Source organism: Otolemur garnettii, unplaced genomic scaffold, assembly GCF_000181295.1.
Source record: "Otolemur garnettii isolate 467f Iridium unplaced genomic scaffold, OtoGar3 scaffold00010, whole genome shotgun sequence".
Classification (NCBI taxonomy): Eukaryota; Metazoa; Chordata; class Mammalia; order Primates; family Galagidae; genus Otolemur; species Otolemur garnettii.
In genome coordinates this window covers 29153951-29173160 of record NW_003852405.1, presented here as the reverse complement: position 1 = coordinate 29173160, position 19210 = coordinate 29153951, and the positions used below count along the sequence as shown (strand labels likewise).

General features: G+C 40.7%; 1 protein-coding gene across 1 annotated transcript in view; it reads left to right on the top strand.

The window, feature by feature from the left end:
* The window catches only part of AK5 (adenylate kinase 5), a 227219-nt gene that overhangs the window by 41111 nt on the left and 166898 nt on the right, over window positions 1-19210 (top strand). Inside the window, exon 6 of the mRNA XM_003784217.1 lies at window positions 15474-15665. Coding sequence (XP_003784265.1) covers window positions 15474-15665 — 192 coding nt within the window. The remainder of the gene's footprint in view (window positions 1-15473; window positions 15666-19210) is intronic.

Genomic DNA, 19210 nt, shown 5'->3' with positions numbered 1-19210 from the left:
TGTATGTGGCTGGCGCCTTAGCCACTTGAGCCACAGGCGCTGAGCCAAAAAACTTTTCAAAAATAATCTTCAAATTTAAGAAGATGGGTAGCCACTGAACTCACTTTGTAAATAAGAAGTTGATTCCCAGAGAGGTTAAATGACCGGCTGCAGTTCTCAAATCTGGTTAGTGTGACATCTCGACCAAACACCACTAACCCCTTTCTTTAGCGTTCTCTCTAGCCAGATGTGCCATCTCCCTGAGCAAAAAAAGAGAAGGTCTGGTCTAGTCTCAAAGAACTAAGGTCTCCCCTTCAAAATAACCTCTCTGGAGTTAGATCTAAAAATGCTTTGAACAGTGGACCACATATTAAAGTGAATTTTAAATTTCCCAAATGGTCTGTTTTGAAAGAGATGCATTCAGTTTTACACGTTCTGCTCTGTTTCAAAATCTTTGTTTTTCTTTATAATAGAGCCTCATATCTGTTTCCCACGCATGCGTAAGAGTTTTTAGTTTACTATATGGCTCTTGTCTTCTGCCTAAATATATTTGCATTCAGAAAATTAATTTTGAATTTTATATGAGAAAAATCTTCTTAAAAGTACTAATTGTTCAGCCTTGGAGAAAACTAGTGCCAACAGTTGATTCTTCTTCCCTGGAAATTTTTAGGAATTCTTTAATGCTATTTTTGTAACAATTAGACCCTCAATATTTTCCAAATGAATGACTGAATTAATAAGTGAGCAAGGGAATAAATAGAATAGATAATTGTTTCAAATCTCCGGTGGGCCTTTCCATAGTGTAGTTCTTTGTTTTCCATTAAAATTTAATAATGAGCCTTTTGGAAATTCTCTCAAGTATATTTTACTTGAAACACCAAATACTATTTTTATTTTCTACTAGGCATTGTGTGTTTATGGATGTCTGTGTATACATATGCATATATTACAGACAGATAAATACACAGACATACAGCAGAAACAGAGAAAGGATACAAATGTTTTTGTTTTTTAGGAGAGAAATGTTTGAAAAGGTTTTCTGCTCAAATTTGTTTGTACCCAAGTCACTTATACATTTCCAAAAATAAGAGAACAATAAAGCACTAAATTAATAATGTAAAAATATCCTGTTAGAACGATTATTCTCCAAGGCTCTGGCCCCTGCTGCAGAAAGGCCAAGGTGAAGGCAGGGGCTGCTGTGGCCCACAGAGATTCAGACGTTTGGGTTCAACTCAACAGCACCAGCACAACTTGAAAAGACACATTTTTGCAATAGTTATCATCTTATAGAGCCTTAAAAATTATCCTCTGACTCATGAGAAAGCAAGGTAAAGATTAACCTGCCAAGAGTGCTGAGTAGAATATTAAAAACGGGCATCAACAAGGTTAGAAAATAACTTCTTTGGTTTTAATAAAAATGCCTCTTCTGTTCACCACTTTTCAGCATTAAAAATTCAATTAGTTGAGCGTGGAGCATATGAGAAAAATGTTCACTTGTGTGTTTGTGTTTGTGTAACTCGTTATGGCTAGAGAAGAAAAGGAAAACTAATTTCGTGTGTGTCTTGTGGAGCCGCCTCACTTTTGTTTAGCATAAAAAGATTTCATCTGTGTGTCACATTCAAATGGTAACGGCTCCTCGACCTGCTGTGCTGAGCTGATGAAGCTGTGTGCAGAGTGCTGTGATAAGGAGCAGTGACGATTCCCTGCCCATCCAGATACAGACCCTCCTGGATGGGGCCCTATTTCCCCAGCATGTAGACTGGAGTCTTAAACACTTTAACTTCCCATTCCTGATGTTCTAGAACCATGAATCTACTAAGCCAACTATTAGATAGTAATAGGAAAGAAACCAAAACTTAACTCCTCCCCCTGGAAGTGGATGGTATTTAAAGGAGCACGGGGTGGGATGGGGGAATTGTGGAGCAGGAGCTCTACCTGACTGTCCAGAAGAGTCTTAATTCCATGTATTCTGGTAATCTCTCCACCGAGTCACTGCGTAGCCAGCCTCATAGCTAAGCTTGCTGTACTGGATGTGATGATAGTTACCAGGTCATCAGCTCCTAAAATGAATGCTGAATTCATCACCTTCTGTATTGCATCAGAGCAAGCTAGAGCGGGAGGCCCGATTATGAGTAATAATGTTGTAACCATTATACTTTTGGTGCCTGGTAGTACCAAACAACATCTCACTGAGTAAGCGAATGAGGGAGTGAATAACAGAAGAATTTGATTATATCAACAGGGTTTCTCGTAGGCCCATTTTCATCTACCAGGACACAGACTTGGATCTAATTCCTTCTTTTCTTCCTCCCCCTACATACTTTGCACAGGAAAAGCTGAGCCATGGGAAGCTGCTGGGAAGGGCATCCCATAGGCCCATGTGGTACAGACATGGGTCACAAGTTTCCAGACCTCAAGGCCCTGTTCTGCACCTCTGTAGAATCCTGTGCCGGTCTCCATTGTGGAACTACATTCCAGTATGGTGGGATTTCCGTGGAATTCTGATGTGTTGAGATAACAAACATTTTCTGTGTCTGCTTCTACAATGGCTTGGGAGATTCCTGTGGGCAGGGACTACCGTGTCTTGCTGATTTTGCTTTTTTTTTCATCTAATATTGGTAGTTGACTCATAGAAGATCTTACTAAATGTTTGTTGACCTGGCGTAGACACCAATAAATGCTTTTCCAGGCAGCCTTAGAACTCTACTTATCAGAAAATTTTTAAAAAGAAAAAGAAATCAGTGAATAAATAGTGACCTAGTTGAACCAATTGAAGGCACATATTGAACAGTTAATAAATGTTTGTGGATTGAATGGGTAGAAAAATGAAGGAATCGTCCCTGATGGTTCTCCTATGAAGATGCACAATAAAATCTTGGGAACAAGTAGTCCTAAACTACTTGTTTGATAACTACTTGTTATCAAACTCTGGCTGGGATTTTTTTGGATCATAATGAATGCCTCAAATATCATCGGAGGATATGAGTTTAAAGTGTTTTTTATTAGAAATATGGCAAAGAAGAATTATTCTGAAATAAGCTAAAGAGAGAGATGTAGTAATGTCTAATGAAGAGAGTAGAATACCATCACCCCCCTCCAGCCGTTATTAACTTAATAGTCTTTTAGGCATTTCTTCAGAGACAGGCTTTGTGTTTGAGTACATGCTAAGCAACACGTGTGTATGAGTGTGAAATAGAACTATATAAAGCACGCATCTCCTTTTGAAGTGTTAGCTTCTCTCAGCCACATGAATCAAGATAACTTGTACCTAAGAAAAATATTTTCTCAGGGAGAAAATAAAAGCGTTATTTCTTCATTAAATGGATATGGTATATCTTATTTGACTAAATTAAATATACATCCTTTACTTGCCCCAGTAATTTCTTTAAAAGCTGATTAACACGAAGTGGATCAACTAGGGATTTGGACCACTTGACCTTTAAAGATCCTTCCCAATCTTCTTGGCCTCCATGAATTTATGAACATAATAGACAACCCGAGGCAGGTTTGTGTTTGTGTATCAATGACAGAATCTCATGGAAAATTGTTCCTGTTGTCAATATTATACATTTAAATGTTAATAATGTGAGACACAGATAAAGAGGGCTGGTTCAGAAGCCGACTAAGCGAGGATTTTCCCAGCTGGGTCTGGCAGCATTGCCCAACATTAGCATGTAGTCCTCACTTTGTATTGAATACTGTTTTCTGCAATCTACCCAACCGTGTCTCACATGCACTGGTGAGGAAGAGTCCATAGATGACCACTGTGACGCAGGCAGGAGAGCTCATTCCACGGCTGTTAGAATCACCCGATGTCCTTTGGACTCTCCCTGTTTGCCTTCAGTTCTCCCTCCCTCCAGTCTCAGAAAGTGCCTTTCTTCATTTCTGTTCTGTTTGACTAATGCTAGCACTCATGGTTCCTCCATCTCTTCAAAGGTCATTAAAATCAAGTGCATCTACAAAGACAATATTCAGAATCATGTTTTACATTCCATTTCATTAGACCTCTACCCGTAAGAGGCACATCATTGCAGAAAGTGCAGGCTCATGAGCCCTTGCACAGGGCCTGCCTGCCTCCAGCCTCTATACGCTCCGCGGCCGGCACTGCCACTGGCACTCACTCTAATGCACAAATTCTATTACTCCCAAGTGTCTAAGATAGAACTCCATCTGCTTAGCATGGAAGACAATGACAGCCCATCTAGTCTCAGTCTACCTTTCTGGAATGTCAAGTTCCAGCTCACAGTAAGATCTTAGTAAATATTAGATGGATGCCTGTGTAAATGAACAAAACAGGTGACTGAACAACCACATGAGTGGTGAGGAAAAGACCTCCTGGGAAAAACAGCATCGTAAGGTTACATTCATTCGCTTATTGTCAACCTGCTATGATTAAGTAAAACTTTAATTTTTCCTCTTTGTTAAATTCTGTATCTTGACAGCCTGATGGACCCCAGCTGCTTTTATTGACTAACTTTGTAAACTAACTTTTATGCTACATCTTTGAAACCATTAATGAGATACTCCATTCAGCACATAGGATTAATTAGCTTGTGAAAGGACAAGGTACCCTGTATAACTCACTTCACCAAAGTAGAGAAGAAACAGTCTGCATTGGGGGCTACATGGGATAATCACGGGGCTATGGAAAAGGATATTGTCTTGGTCCATTTCATCTACAGAATACCACAGACTGGTTACCTTGGAGAGAAAAGGAGTTTATTTGTCTCGTGGTTCTGGAGGTTGATGTCCAAGAGCCTGGTGCTGGCATCTGGTGGGGGAAGCCCACGGGGGAAGAGTGGAAGGCAGGAGAGTAAAAGGGCACAAGACAGAAAGGTAAAGGGGTGGAACTCCTGCCACAATGGCATTCACCTAACCGCCTCCTGTGTTGGTCTGTTGGCATGGCCATGAAGGAGGACCTGAGACTGGGTCATTTATAAAGCAGAGGTTTATTTGGTTCACGGTTCTGCGGGGTGTGTGAGAGGCGTGGCACCAGCTTCTGCTTCTGGTGGAGGCTTCGAGGATCTTCCAATCACCGTGGAAGCCAAGAGGGAGCAGGTGTGTCATGTGGTGAGAGAAGTAGCCAAATGAGAGCAGGTGCATAGCCCATGTTTTCGTACTCTGAATGGTGTTATGTTAATAAATAAGAGGCTTTTTTATTTTATAGTAGTTTATTAAACTTTTCCTGTACAGCTAGAGTTTCTTTAGACCCTACTGAAGAAATCCTGTCCACCTTAAGATCTAGAAGCTATTTTTTTGTTGTTGTTATCTTCTAGAACTTTATCACTTTAACTTTCTGACTCAGATCTGAAAATCCATTTTTACCTGGGCTGGAGGGAGGTCCAGGCAAGGACGAAACCAGGCCAGGTGGCCTCCTCCAGCACGTGTCTCACCCCCCCCACCCCGGTCTCAGACTGTCACACTATTGCCACAGAAATGTTAATTCAGACAAGGCCAATGAAGAAGAAGACAAACCATACGCTGTGTCAGTGCCGAGCTGCCCACAGGCCTTCTGAGAACTTGGTCCAGTGGGTCTAACAAGCGGCACAGAGAGAAGCAGGTTCACAAAGAAAGACGGGCAGCCGACAGAAAGAAAGATGCGTATCCCACGCCTCTGCCTAGTACTACAGCCCCGGAAAAAGCCTTGCTCAACCCATTTCCAGACAGCCCTCACATATGGGATGCATATCACTGACCCCATTCCCTGAGGAGGACACAGGTGACTGAAGTAGGTCAGAACAAGACCACGTAGTGTTCTCCATGGTAGAACTGACGTTTTCATACTCTGAATGGTGTGTCTTAATAAATAAGAGGCTTTTTATTTTTTATCAAGCTTTTCCTGTACGGCTGGAGTTTTTTAGGTCCTACAGAAGAAATCCTTTCTGCCCTAAGATCGAGAAGCTATTTTTTGGTTGTTGTTGTTATCTTCTAGAACCTTCATCATTTTACCTTTCCCACTTAAATCTGAAAATCAATTTGAAAAGAATTGTTATGGATCCTCCAACACAGTCAAGAGTCATTGCTTTCCGTACAGACATCCACTTGACCCAGCCCCATTCATTGAAAAGACCATGCTTTCTCCATCGCCTGCAGAGCCACCCTCATGAATCAAATGCCTTTCTAGTTGGGCAGTGGATCCGTGGATCTGCCTCTGGGTTCCCTCTTCTGTTCCAGTGGACTGCTGGTCTTTCTGGCACCCAAACCACGCTGTCTTAATTGCTGTGAGTTTGTAATGAGTCGCACTCCCTGGCAATAAGTGCTATCACTTTACGCTTTTTCTTCAAGATTGCCTTGGCTATTCTTGGCCCTCTGCATTTCCAAATAGAAGAGTCAACTTTTCCATTTCCATAGCAAAAAAAAAAAAGTTAGAATTTGGGGATTATATTGAATCTACAGATCAATTTGGGGAAAACTGACATATTGTATGGTATTACAGGCTCCATTCATGATTATGCCTCATTTTATTGAAATTTTCCTTAATATCTACCATCTCAGTGTCATATTCTTGTGCCATCATCCTCCATTACATTTTCCCCTAGGTAATTCAATGACTTTTTTTGTTACTTAACTAGTATTTTAATTTTATTTTTAACTTATCTGTTGCTAGTATATAGAAGTAAAATGTATTTTTTTATATTGGCCTTGTATGCAGACCAGACTAAATTTATGAATTTATTCTAATGGTTTTCATATTCTTTTAGTTTTTTTTTTCTTTTTATTTTGCAGGGGTTTTTTGGCCGGGGCCGGGTTTGAACCCACCACCTCCAGTATATGGGGCCGGCGCCCTACTCCTTGAGCCACAGGCACTGCCCTTCTTTTAGATTTTTTAAATTACAATCATATTGTCTGAAATTAAAGACAATTCTATTTCCTTTTATTTATTTATTTATTTATTTGCAGTTTTTGGCCAGGGCTGGGTTTGAACCTGCTACCTCCACTATATGGGGCCGGTGCCCTACTCCTTTGAGCCACAGGCGCCACCCCAAGACAATTGTCTTTCTTTCCTTCCAATCCTATATTTTATTGCTTCTTCTTTCTTTAATGTATTGCTTAAAAATTTTCATTACCGTGCTAGAAGTGATGATAATGGCATTTTTTTCATTCCGATCTCAAAGAAAAAAATTTCAGCATTTTCCACTGAAGTATGACATTTACTATAAATTTGTATATTTATTCCTTATCAGATTGAGGAAGTTCTTGAATTCCTGGTTCAATGAGTATTCATCATGAACAAATGCTAAATGTTACCAAAATGTTTTCCATATGTATTTACTTATTAAAATGATCATATTATTTTCTTCTCTACTCTACTGGATTCGTAAATTATAGTGCTTGGTTTTTGGAAAGTAAACCAATTTTTTGCTCATGAAATAAACCCAAATTGGTCATGCGCGATATGTGTAACCCTTTTTTATATGCTGTGGGATTTATTTGCTAATATTTAACTTAGAATTTTTTGGTTTATGTTCATGAGTGAGATTAGCCTATAATTTTTCCTTCTTCTGATGCTTTTGTAAGGCTTTGGATTCAAGATTGTGCTGGTCTCATAAAATGAATTGAGAAATATTCCCTTTTTTTGCATCTTCTAGAAGGATTTCTGTTAGCCTGGTGTTTGGTACAGTTCCCTGGTGAAGCTATCTAGGTCTGCAGTGTTCTTTCTGTGGGAGTTTTGAATTATGGATTTAATATCTCCTGTAATATAGGACTATTCCAACTTGCTGTTTGTTCTTTTGTCAGTTTTGAGTTGCATTTTTCTAGAAAATTGCTCATTTTATATAAATTTTCCAAATTGTTTTCATGAAGTTATTCTTAACATCCTCTTTTACCATCACCATCACTATGGGAGATTTAGGGATGTTTCTTTTTATTTTCAATATGTGTTTCTGCATTTTTTCTTTTTTTGTTGATTAGTTTTATCAGGAATTATCAAGTTTATCAAAGAGTTTGTCAATCAAGATTGTGTGATTTCAATCAGTTCAAATTCATTGATGCTTCTTTTATGGTTCAGAATACTGTCAACTTTTTTTTCTTTGAGACAAAAATCTTGCTGTGTCACCCAGGCATAACTGTACAGTGGCACAATCATAGCTCACTATAGCCTCAAACTCCGAGGCTCAAGAAGTGACCCTCCCCACCTCAGCCTCCTGAGGAATAGGACTACAGACATGGGCCACCATGCCATCTAATCTTTTTTTTCTTTCTTTCTTTCTTTTTTTTTTTTTAGAGGTGAGGTCTTATGTTACCCAGGTCTCAAACTCCTGGCCTCAAGCAGTCCTCCCACCTCAGCCTCCCAAAGCGCTAGGATTATAGGCATGAGCTACCATACCTGGACTGCATATCTGACAACTTTTATATATTTTTTAATATATATGTTTTTTAACTTTTTTAATTTATAGTTTAAATGTTTAAATTTATGTGTTTTGACTTTGTCTCACTCAGCTTGACGGTCGCAGTGGTATAAATAAATGTCAACTTGCTAACAGTGTTGAAAGCTTTCCTGTCATTAGTGACGTCTTTGCTATTCGCTCTGTCAGCTTCCCTGGCGTGTTAAAATCTCCCGCTCTGATTGTGGGTTTGTGACTTTCTCCTTTTAGTTCCATCCAAGTTCAGCTTTGTATACTTTGAGCTAGATTATTAGGTCATGCAAATTAAGAGTGTTTATTTCTTCCTGATAATTAAACCTTTTGTCATCATGAAATGGCGCTCGTTAGCTCTGGGAATGTGTCTCTCCCTCGAGCCCACTGCGTCCGCTGCTGCCGTATAGTTTCACCAGCTCCTCGTCTTCCCATGGATGCTCTTGTCAGCCCTTTGGCTGGTGCCTGCATGTCTGTCAGGTGTGCCACTGTGTCAGACACCTCTGATGCTCCTTCCCCCTCATAATCCTGAGTCACTTTTTCACTTGGCCGTTTCTGCTGTGGCCAGCTTTGAGCCAGGGCGATGTGCAGCGACTCATGGTGCATGTTTGGTTTTCTGCCCTCACACACTCACACAAACACACACACACATTGGAGAACCCAGGCTTAGACACTCTCTCGTGAACAGTAAATAGTTGCATTTTATTTTTATCCGGTCCATCTGTCTTAGTCCATCACTGTTGCTATAAAGGAATACCTGATGCTCAGCAATATGCAAAGAAAGATTTGTGTGGCTTGGGGTGCTGCAGGCTGCACAAGAAGCGGGGCACAAATAGCTGCGTCTGGGGAGGCCTCGCAGCTTCCACACACGGCAGGAGGTGAAGGGCAGCTGCTGTGTGTGGAGATCACATGGCCAGAGAGGAGGCCAGAGAGACGCAAGGGAAGTGCCAAGCTCTTCTCAGCAATCAGCTCACGGGAACTCAGAGCAAGAGCCCACTCATTACTTCAAGGACACTGCCAAGCCGCTCATGAGGGATCCACCTCCATGACCCAAACACCTCCCATGACGTCCCATCTCCAACAGAGTCTTACTCTGTTGCCCTGTAGAGTGCTAAGCTATCACAGCTCACAGCAACCTCAAACTCTTGGGCTCAAGTGATCCTCTTGCCTTAGCCTCCCATGTAGCTGGGACCACAGCCACCTACCACAGTACCAGGCTATTTTTAGAGATGAGATTTCACTCTTGCTCAGGCTGGTCTTGAACTCCTGAGCTCAGGCAATCCACCCACCTCAGCCTCCCATAGTGCTAGGATTACAGGGTGAGCCACCGTGCTGGGCCTTTACTATAGAATTTCTGATGACAAATTCTCTCAGCTATATTTGCTGGAAAGGTCAGCATTTAGTCCTAGTTTTTGAAAGATACTTTCCCTGGATATAGAAATCTAGGTTGGCATCGTTGTACATCGACTCTTTAAAAAATCATTTCATTGTTTCCCGTATTTCCTTGTTTCTTTTGGAAATTCAGATATTAGTCTGTTGTTTCTCTAAGGTAATCTCTCATTTCCTCTTTCGTGGATGTTTTCGAGAGTTTGTGTCTGTTTACATTTTCAGGAATTTTACTACAGTGTGCTTAGATCTGCGTTGTCTGTTTCTTGCTGTTGGTTTTAGATTGCTTCTTCAATCTGGTACTCGGTATCGTTTTTGTCAGTTTGGAAGAGTCTTAGTTGTCCTCTCAAACATTTGCTTCTTCATTTTCTCTCCTTTTTAAATAGAGCCTCCTAACTATGTCTTATAAGTCCTTTTGCTTTGCTTTTTTCTCTGTTTTTTCTCCCCTTTTCTTCCCCTGGCTTCATTCTGGGTATTTTCTTCTGATCTATTCTTTAGTTCATTTCACTGTCTTTCATCTGTGTCTGTTAAGTATGTTTAATTGCCTCGATGTAATGAAAGTCTGAGATGATGCTACCATTTCTTTTGTTTGTTTGTTTACTTATTTGTTTTTTGGTAGTGATGGGGTCTCACCATGTTGCGCAGGCTGGCCTCCCACTCCTGGGTTCAAGCAGTCCCCCCACCTCTGCCTCCCTACGTGCTGGGGTTCAGGGGGAAGCCACCACACCTTCAGCCTAATTCTGAATGGGATTTAGTGCCACCTCCCCTGATGGTATATAGCCCTTGAGGGCTGACAACCCAAAATAGGTGGTCAGACAAATGGCTCTATTCTTGCGAGACTTTAGTTCATGCCCAGGAAATCGACACTTCATATTAGATTACATGAACGTTTGAAGATGAAAAAAGAGAGCAAAGGAAGAATCAGTTCAGCAGACTTCTGGGTAGGTGGAGGAATCATTTGTTTCTGTTCTGCACCTGAGAAGATAAACTTGTAATCAACATTATCAGTGTGGAACAGACAGACTATAGTCCTAGGAGCTGGACTGAGCCCGCAGACCTACAGTTACAATATGCATGTCTGTGCTTATGGGAGGCCAGCAAAGAATTTCCTTATGAACGATCTGTGGGGCGTCCTTCATAGCTCCCTGAAGACTTGACGTTTCTGTAAGGATCTAGGTCATGCATCGTGTTAGTAGCAGCTATTCATTTGCATGGCCAGCCTCCTGGTTTGGCCTTCCATTTGTATGAGGGGTTGTGGGGGTGAGATTTTTATTCTGATATTTTAATTCTGCTTCACAAGCTCCAACCAAAAGCCTGGGGTGAGAGTTGGGATGGTGCCCTCCAGAGACTCTTCTCTTTCAGGGAGGTGGGGGGCAGACTATTCCAGTTTTTGTCCCCGAATCCCATGGTCTATTGAAAGCTCTACCAAGAAATTATCTCCATGCCAAATGATAATGAAGTATAGTTATCCAGCTATTTTCCTTTTATAATGATCTAGTCTAGCCTCTGTGATCATGGTGTATATTCAATAAATGTTTAATTGATTAAAAAAAATTTATTTTACAATTTCCCTATATGCAGAATTGGGAAGCAGATTTGAGCCCAGTGTTAGCAAGAGCACCTCAGTTATCAGAGTCGTTGAGTAATGAGAGGTTCTGCCTCCTGAGTGGTAAGCGGCAGCTCAAGAAATGCTCAGGCAGAACGTCTAGTTTAAGTGTTCAAGTTCTAAGTTATCTGTCAAGAGACTGCAGAGATGATTACAGGTTTGGTATTAACGCGGGTTGGATAACCTCCAAAGCTTTTCCATCGCTCAGTTTCTGTGATTCAAGTTTTTGTTTCAAATGGTGATCTTCTGCTTCCTTTGGTGCCTGCTTTCTGGTTTCTGACGATGTAGCTGACATGAATCAAGGAATCGAGGTCCTCTAGCACATCTCAGTAAAGAACAGGGCGGTCAAAAGTCCTGACAGTTAAGGAAAGGGAGCATTAAAATAAGCTCACTCTGCAGTCTGACACGAGAATACATCGCTGCTTATACAAAGACAGTCACGTGTTCTTTTAACAGAACAGTCGTTCAAGTAAGAGCTTGAAAAATGGGTGCAGGGAGATTGAATTGTCTATATAATTGCAGAAGAGAAAGACTCATCTTAGTTGCTCCCCCAGGGAAAGCAGTATCAACAATTTGTAAGTCGACGGCCATGTAGACAAATGTGAGAACTCGGGTTTTATTCTCACTTATTTATACACTTATTCAATCAGCAGATATTTTTTGAGAATATAGGCTAAGAGAAGGTGGGCCAAGGATCTTACGGCAGCCATTTTGTTTGGTGAGACGTCTCGACATTTCACAAGTAGATTTCATGAAAACTTTTTAGAGTCTTCATATCTTTTGAAATAGAATAGAATGAATAGCTGGGCATTGTGGCAGGTGCCTATAGTCCTAGCTACTTGGGAGGCTGAGACAAGGGAATCACTTAAGCCCAAGAGTTGGAGGTTGCTGTGAGCTGTGATGCCACAGCACTCTACCGAGGGTGACAGAGAAAGAAACAGAACAGAATGATGTCTGTTTCTACTTTCAAGTTTGAAAAATGACAAGCAGTTTATTATTTTTCCCTTTAAAGTGTAGCATGTTGGAGAACTAAGGACAGATGAGTGGAGGTATGTGGGGGTTACCAGGAATCCCATGAGCCTGCTCTGACCGCAGTTGAGCTGATAGGACAGCTGATTATCCCCAGTTGCCGTGGTGGCCCCAACTATTTTACATTCATCTTTTTATTTCATATGTCATATGATTATTTCATATGTCAACTATTTAAGTCATATGTCACTTAATTTATACCAAGAAAATACAGCAAATTAATCAGTTATAAAATTCAATAACTTCAGTTTTACGTCAAGGTAGGTCATCTTTATGACCCAAAGTTGCATTCATGGATCAAAAATTTCATACATTCCACCCAATTTTTCCATAAACCTAAAACTGCTTGAAAAAGTCTATTCATGTAAAAAATAAGATGCAATTTTATTCAAAGTATAAAAGAAGTCACATAAATTTCCAGCTATCTTTAAGTATTGCAAAAGCTAGTACCCGTAGTAAAAGACAAACTATGGATGATTGTAACCATTATGGTGATCACACACGGATGTAAGGCTGCTTGGGACCTCCCTGTGTCACAGAGAGAGACATTACATTACATTACATGTAAGTGCAAAATGTAGGAATTTTAAAACATAAGATGTTTTTACCTGCATTTCAGGACTGAGCTGCTAGCTCGGTTGTTTCCTATATTTTAATATACATTATCAATAAGCCAAGTGTAATATGTCATTTTCTTTGTCAGAAATTATCTTCTTCCTCATGTGTGTAATTTACTTAAAGTAGATTTTAAAATGTATCTTTTATTATACTGGGTGAAGCTGAATATTCGTGAAGATTATATTGGTTGTGAATTTTATAATATCTGTTCAAATGAAAGCAATGAACATAAAAATCAGATCATCTCTTTATCATAAATCACACAAAATTATATGTGATTTTCTACATTTTTAAGATTCCTCAAAAGCAATTTGTATGTCTTTTTAAAAATCCAGTAGTGCCAAACTACTGAGCTCAGGGGTGGGGGGAGTCCCCCTTGTTGCACAGTTAGGAAGACGGAAGCTCAAGGGGATTGAGCAGTCTCCCCAAGGATGGCAGATTCAAACTCAGGACGGTCTGACTCTAAAATGCAGGCTCGCAGATACTTTTCCTGGTATGTGCTCGTGCTTACACAGTGGCAGTGAGAATAGAGGAAATCTGAACAGTGTTTCAAAGACAAAATGGCAACAGTGATAGCCTGGATACATCAGAGTTTTAATGTGTCTGGGTTAGAAGTGACACGAAGGCTTCTAGCTGAGAGACTTAGGAAAGGAATGTTGCTACTATAAAAATAAATAAGCAAATGAAGAAGATGGGAATGTCATTTAGGTAGAAAGATGCTGAGATTACTTTCTAGCCTTCCTGGGTCACAGGCAACAGGAAGACTGATGTAGAGAGAGAGCTGTCGTGTAAACGTTTGAGAACAAAGGACTGAGATGCTGTTGGAAGAGCTGAAGGCGGTGTAGATTTGGAATCTGTCAGCAGGAGGTCTTGGTGGGGGGGCACTGGGAGAATGAGAACCTAAGGAGGGGAAAAATGTCATCTAAGCCTTGGGAAATGCCCTTATGCTGAGGAGGGAAAAAGTGTGAGCAACAGAATAAAATCAAGAAGTTAAAGGAGAACCAGGACCACACAGAATCCTGAAAACAAAGGGATAATAAATGTGGCTAAAATATATTGAGCACCTCCCATGGAACAAGTTCGTGCTGTGTATTTTATCTTTTTCAATCTTTCTAATAACTCAAGGAGACAGATGAAGACATAGAGGTTTAGCAAGGTTAAGCCATATGCCCAGCACTCAGCTGCTGAGTCCTGGGGCAAATACTAGAATTATGTCTCCCAACCTCCAAAGTCCATTTTCTAACTGATGTTCACCAGAATGCACAAACCAGTCACTGTAGTTTGGGAAGAAAATATGTTAAAATTGTAATCGTCCTTTCAAAATTTTATTTTTCATATATTTTACACTGCATTCCATATAGTATAGGAATGCATGCATCGTATACATGCCTACTTTATAAATTAAGTATATGCTTATTGGAGTGTGCACTCAAAAATCTACTAATGTGAAGATACAATAAAGATTTTGGAAATTGGAGCTTGAGGCGGGATCTCACCTACTGTGCACATTATGAGGGTGTATAACACGCCCCCTGGGTGAGGGGCTCTTCTACAAAGGTAACTTTACTCTGGAAGTGAGAACAATGTAACCTAAATGTTGCATCCTCCTATTAATTTGAATAAAGTTTTAAAAAAAAAATTTGAGAATTGTTGCTTTAAACCACTAAGCAAAACTACCTTTTGGCCTTGTTCCATACTCAACAATAGATTGCATTCACTTCCTATGGGGTCCCAGCATGCTTTAAATGCAATATTAGTTCTAATTTAGTTAAATAAAAACTTCTTATTTTATAGATTCTTTTCATGCCAATCCTTGGTATTTTTAGAAATTCATGAAGGCCTTTGGGTCTTTCATGTATTATGGTTGTGGAAGAAACGGAGGCCTTAGACCAGGCAAACCTGGGTTCAAATACATGTATCAGCTTTTATCTTATTGACCGTGTGATCTTAGACAAGTTCCTAACTTTTCAGAGCCTCAGTTTGCTCATCTATAAAATGGAGATAATATTTCCTTGCAGTTGTTGTAAAGTTAAGCAATATCATAAGGAAATAACTTAGCAGTGGGCTTGGCAGACAGTCGATAAATTTTAAATGACAGCAAATAACAATCACGGTAGTACCTTTCTGCTGTATGGAACCTCTGTGGCTCAACAGTCGTCTTCTCTCTAAAATCAGGTTGCATATACTTTTGGCAGAGTTTGGCCTAGATTGTTCTTAACTCCACATGGGAATTTATTTAAGCAGCGGCAAAAAGTGTTTTCCTAAAATATGTGAGGCTCCTGCATATACCAGGTGGATTGAGGAATGCCATTTACTTGGACTATGATGGGAATGGCTGCTCTTGGCCTTGTATAGAGTGGCAGCCCTGGAAATATTCTGGCAAAAGTGGAGAGGGCCAGAAATATAGCAGCCTGCCCAGAATGAAGGAGATGAATGCCACTGCCCACACTTGTGCTGGCTGGTATGTTGAATGCCTCTCTGCTTGTTGATACTCCCTACAGATCTGTACTCCTGACCTGGTGGTGTTCCTGGCTTGTGCTAATCAAAGGCTCAAAGAAAGGTTACTGAAGCGTGCAGAACAGCAGGGGCGGCCAGACGACAATCTCAAGGCCACCCAGAGGAGACTAATGAACTTCAAGCAGAATGCTGCTCCGTTGGTCAAATACTTCCAGGAAAAGGGGCTCATCATGACAGTAAGTTTGCTCTATCTAAACTTAGATATCTAAACTCTAGATATCTAAAGAATCATCTTTCTAATTCCTAATTGGCCCACATTCCTACTTAGAAATCCTCTTTACCTTAAAAAGTGATTTGGCAGGGGGAATGTGAACGAATGGGAAACAATATCACTTAGACTAGATTTGCGTTTATTAAGCTATTAATTAAATAAAAATTTACATTTTTTACATTTACAATTTACAATTTTACATTATTTAATTAATTTTTAAGAAAGGTGGTCAACTTTAACCTTGGCCAGAATTCTAGAGCACCCAAGTAAAACCTTATTTTTAAATAACTATTGGGGTAATTTTAAGCTACATTTGGCCAGTTTCTTAATTTTTCTGTCTTTAAAGACCTAACAAAACTGATATATTTGTAAACACACAGCTGGTGTTACAGTAGATTTAAATTGTAACTTAGGTTTTGTTTATTATAAAGTCTACAGAAAGAAATGAGATTCTGACTTTACAAAAAAAACGTTCCTAAGGGTGATAACATACTAAAACGGGAGGTGTAGGCGGGACTTGGTGGCTCACTCTTATAATCCAGCACTCTGGGAGCCGAGGCAGGTGGATTGCTTGAGCTCCGGAGTTCAAGACCAACCTGAGCAAGAGTGACCCTGTCTCTACTAAAAATAGAAAAACTAGCTGGGCATTGTGGCAGGCACCTGTAGACCCAGCTACTTGGGAATCTGTGGCAGGAGGATCACTTGAGCCCAAGAGACTGAGGTTGCTGTGAACTCTGATGATGTCACGGCACTCTGCCCAGGGCAACAGGGTGAGACTCTGTCTCAAAAAGAAAAGGGGGGGGGGGTCGTTTACCTTTCTGCTCTATTTGATACTATGTGAGTGTTAATGTTTTCTAAGTGTTTAGTTTGTTTTGTGGTGATTGAAAGTCAATATGGGTGACTTTGAATGAAGGGTGATGCCGAATCATTAGTTAACATGCAATTTTTAGAATCTGGGTTTAACTAAACTGATGATCCCTACGTCAGGTTTCATATTAAAGCATTGGGGAAACAAAGAGGATAAGAGACCATCAGATTATGCAAAAGGGACAGTAAAGTCACAGCAGCTGCTTGGCACCCAGCAGACGGCTCCTCTCAGCCTTCAGGCCCTTCCCACTGGACCCGAGACTCTTGCCCAGTGGCATTAGAAGCGTCTGGAGAGAGTCTGATGAGAGTGATGCTCGCCCTGCCCAGGAAAACACACCTAGATTGTTTTCACAAATTGTAGGTAAATCAACAGAAGCGCATCCAGTGCCTGTGCCCTAACCCTCCCCTGCTCACAGCTCCCTTCATTAGGATGCCCTTAAGCCCCAAAGAAACAGTCACGACATTTGATCAGAATCACTTTGTGGTCTTTTTAGCACCATGAAGAAATATTTGGCTCTTGGAGTCCAAGTTGTCATCTCAGAGAGTTGTAAATCTGATCTGAAAATGGCTCACATGCCACAGTTCATTTTTTTGGTCTAAAGCAGACGTTGAGTAATAAGAAAAATTCTGGAAAATCAGGATGGATGTTGGGTGACAATTTTTTGTTGGGGTGGTTTGTTTTTCTCACCAATTTACCAGTGCTGACTTTTGCATCGTGTCACGAAAAAAATTTACTCTGCAAACCAACCCCCCCCTGCAAGGTGCTGGGCTGGAGATTTAACTGATGTCTGCATGGCTTAAAGGTATGACCGGAGAGTCTCTAATTACTCCCTGCTTGTCACGTGCGTCATCACAGGCAGAGCAGATTTCTCAAATGAATGCAGAGTGGGGATTGTTAATTTCCTAATATTTTGCATGAAGGAGAAATGCCGTTGTCCGTAATTGAGGGAGTCGATGACAACGGTGATGACAGCTTGTAACCCCACTGCTAAAACGAAATCAGCTTTAAGACAAACATCTCTCATCACTGGGAGAAAACTTGCCTCAGGAACTCACCTTTGGGAAAGCAGTGAACACAAACACAGGCTGAGCTCTGGAGAATAAATTTTGAAAGAATAGTCACCCAAAGAAGCAAGGTACATCCTGAAACAAGTCCTCATAGAACCTGGCTCATAGTTTACTTTTGGAATGAAGATATTTGGTGGTCTTTCTGCTTTTAAAGATGAGTTAAATAATTCAAATGATCATCCTTATTGGGCGGTGCTTATGACTCAAAAGGGTAGGGCGCCGGCCCCATATGCTGGAGGTGGTGGGTTCAAACCCAGCCCCATCCAAAAAAAAAAAAAAATTATCATCTTTATTAATTATAAGCATGCTAAAATGTTAATAAAAATCTGGGATTTAATAGAGCGAACCCAAATACTTCCTTTTCTCTGTAGCTTTTCTGTCTTTTTGTTCTACTTGCCCTTCCTAATTGATTCTTTGACTCATTGATGACTATTGAACCCCAAGACACAGGAGTGCGGATGTAAGTAAGCAGGATAAAGATAACCTGTCACCGACACATTGCAGGCACCTAGCACAGTATTGCTGGGTAGATAGCTAGAAAATGAAAATGAACAGAGCCGACAGCCTATGGGTAAAGAGATATTAAACAATGAGTTAGTAAATTATTAGGTGATGACTGTGGAGGTATTAGGTGTGCTGACTCTGAGGAGTTATTAAGTGTGAAAATGCACAGGGCGCCCTCGCTTGTCATGCACTGTGTTAGGATTGAAGTCCCCTGTAGTGAAAAGAGCAGACTCTCCCCGCCCTCGGGTAGGGCTGACTGTTGATCTCAGGACAAGTTTCCTAGGCACTGCAGAGACTGTGTCCCTCTTCGCTTCAGTCCCGTTGAGAAACTTGCTGTCTGAATCCTCTTATTTGGAATCTCAGCTCCACTGACATCTAGTAATCTCTCACAAGGGCGCAAGGAGCCAGCCTCTAGGACTTGGTCTCTTCATCTCTAAACTGGAGATGACGTTACCCCCTCACAGCGTCGTACTGGTGAAATGAGAGAATGTGTGTAACACAGCAGGTGATGGGAATGCTGTGGCCATATTGAAGATACACCACGTGGCTTGATGGCCTAGTTCAGATTCCAGCTCTGCCACCTACCACCTGTGTGACTTACCACAGGTGACGCAGCTGCACTGTGAGGCTCGTGCCTAAGCACAGTTAAGGGTATGGTGGGTAAATTCCTCGTCTTACCCTAGTGTGACTGTGGGGATTGAGTGGATGCCAAGAGCTTAGAGCAGAGCCTGAAATATTGTAAGGGTAATGTGCATAATTGATATTATTTTATAACTTGTGTATGACTTCCTTTTTCTTCCTTCCCCCGATGGTATCTTGCCACTAACAATTCTATGCTCTTCGTGGGAACTCTTATATTTTCTCCACTAGATAATTTATCAGGGAAATCCCAAATGGTAGGTTCTAAAAACTTTGTGCAAAATTTCTCAAATTTCCCTTTTTCTTTGAAAGTGTCTGTTAATCAATTAGAAAATTGACTCCATGTTTTCTTTAACTTCTATACCATCCAAGTCATCAATCTACATAATGGCTGTGTAGGAACAGTGTAGCTGAATGGTATAGACGTGGGTC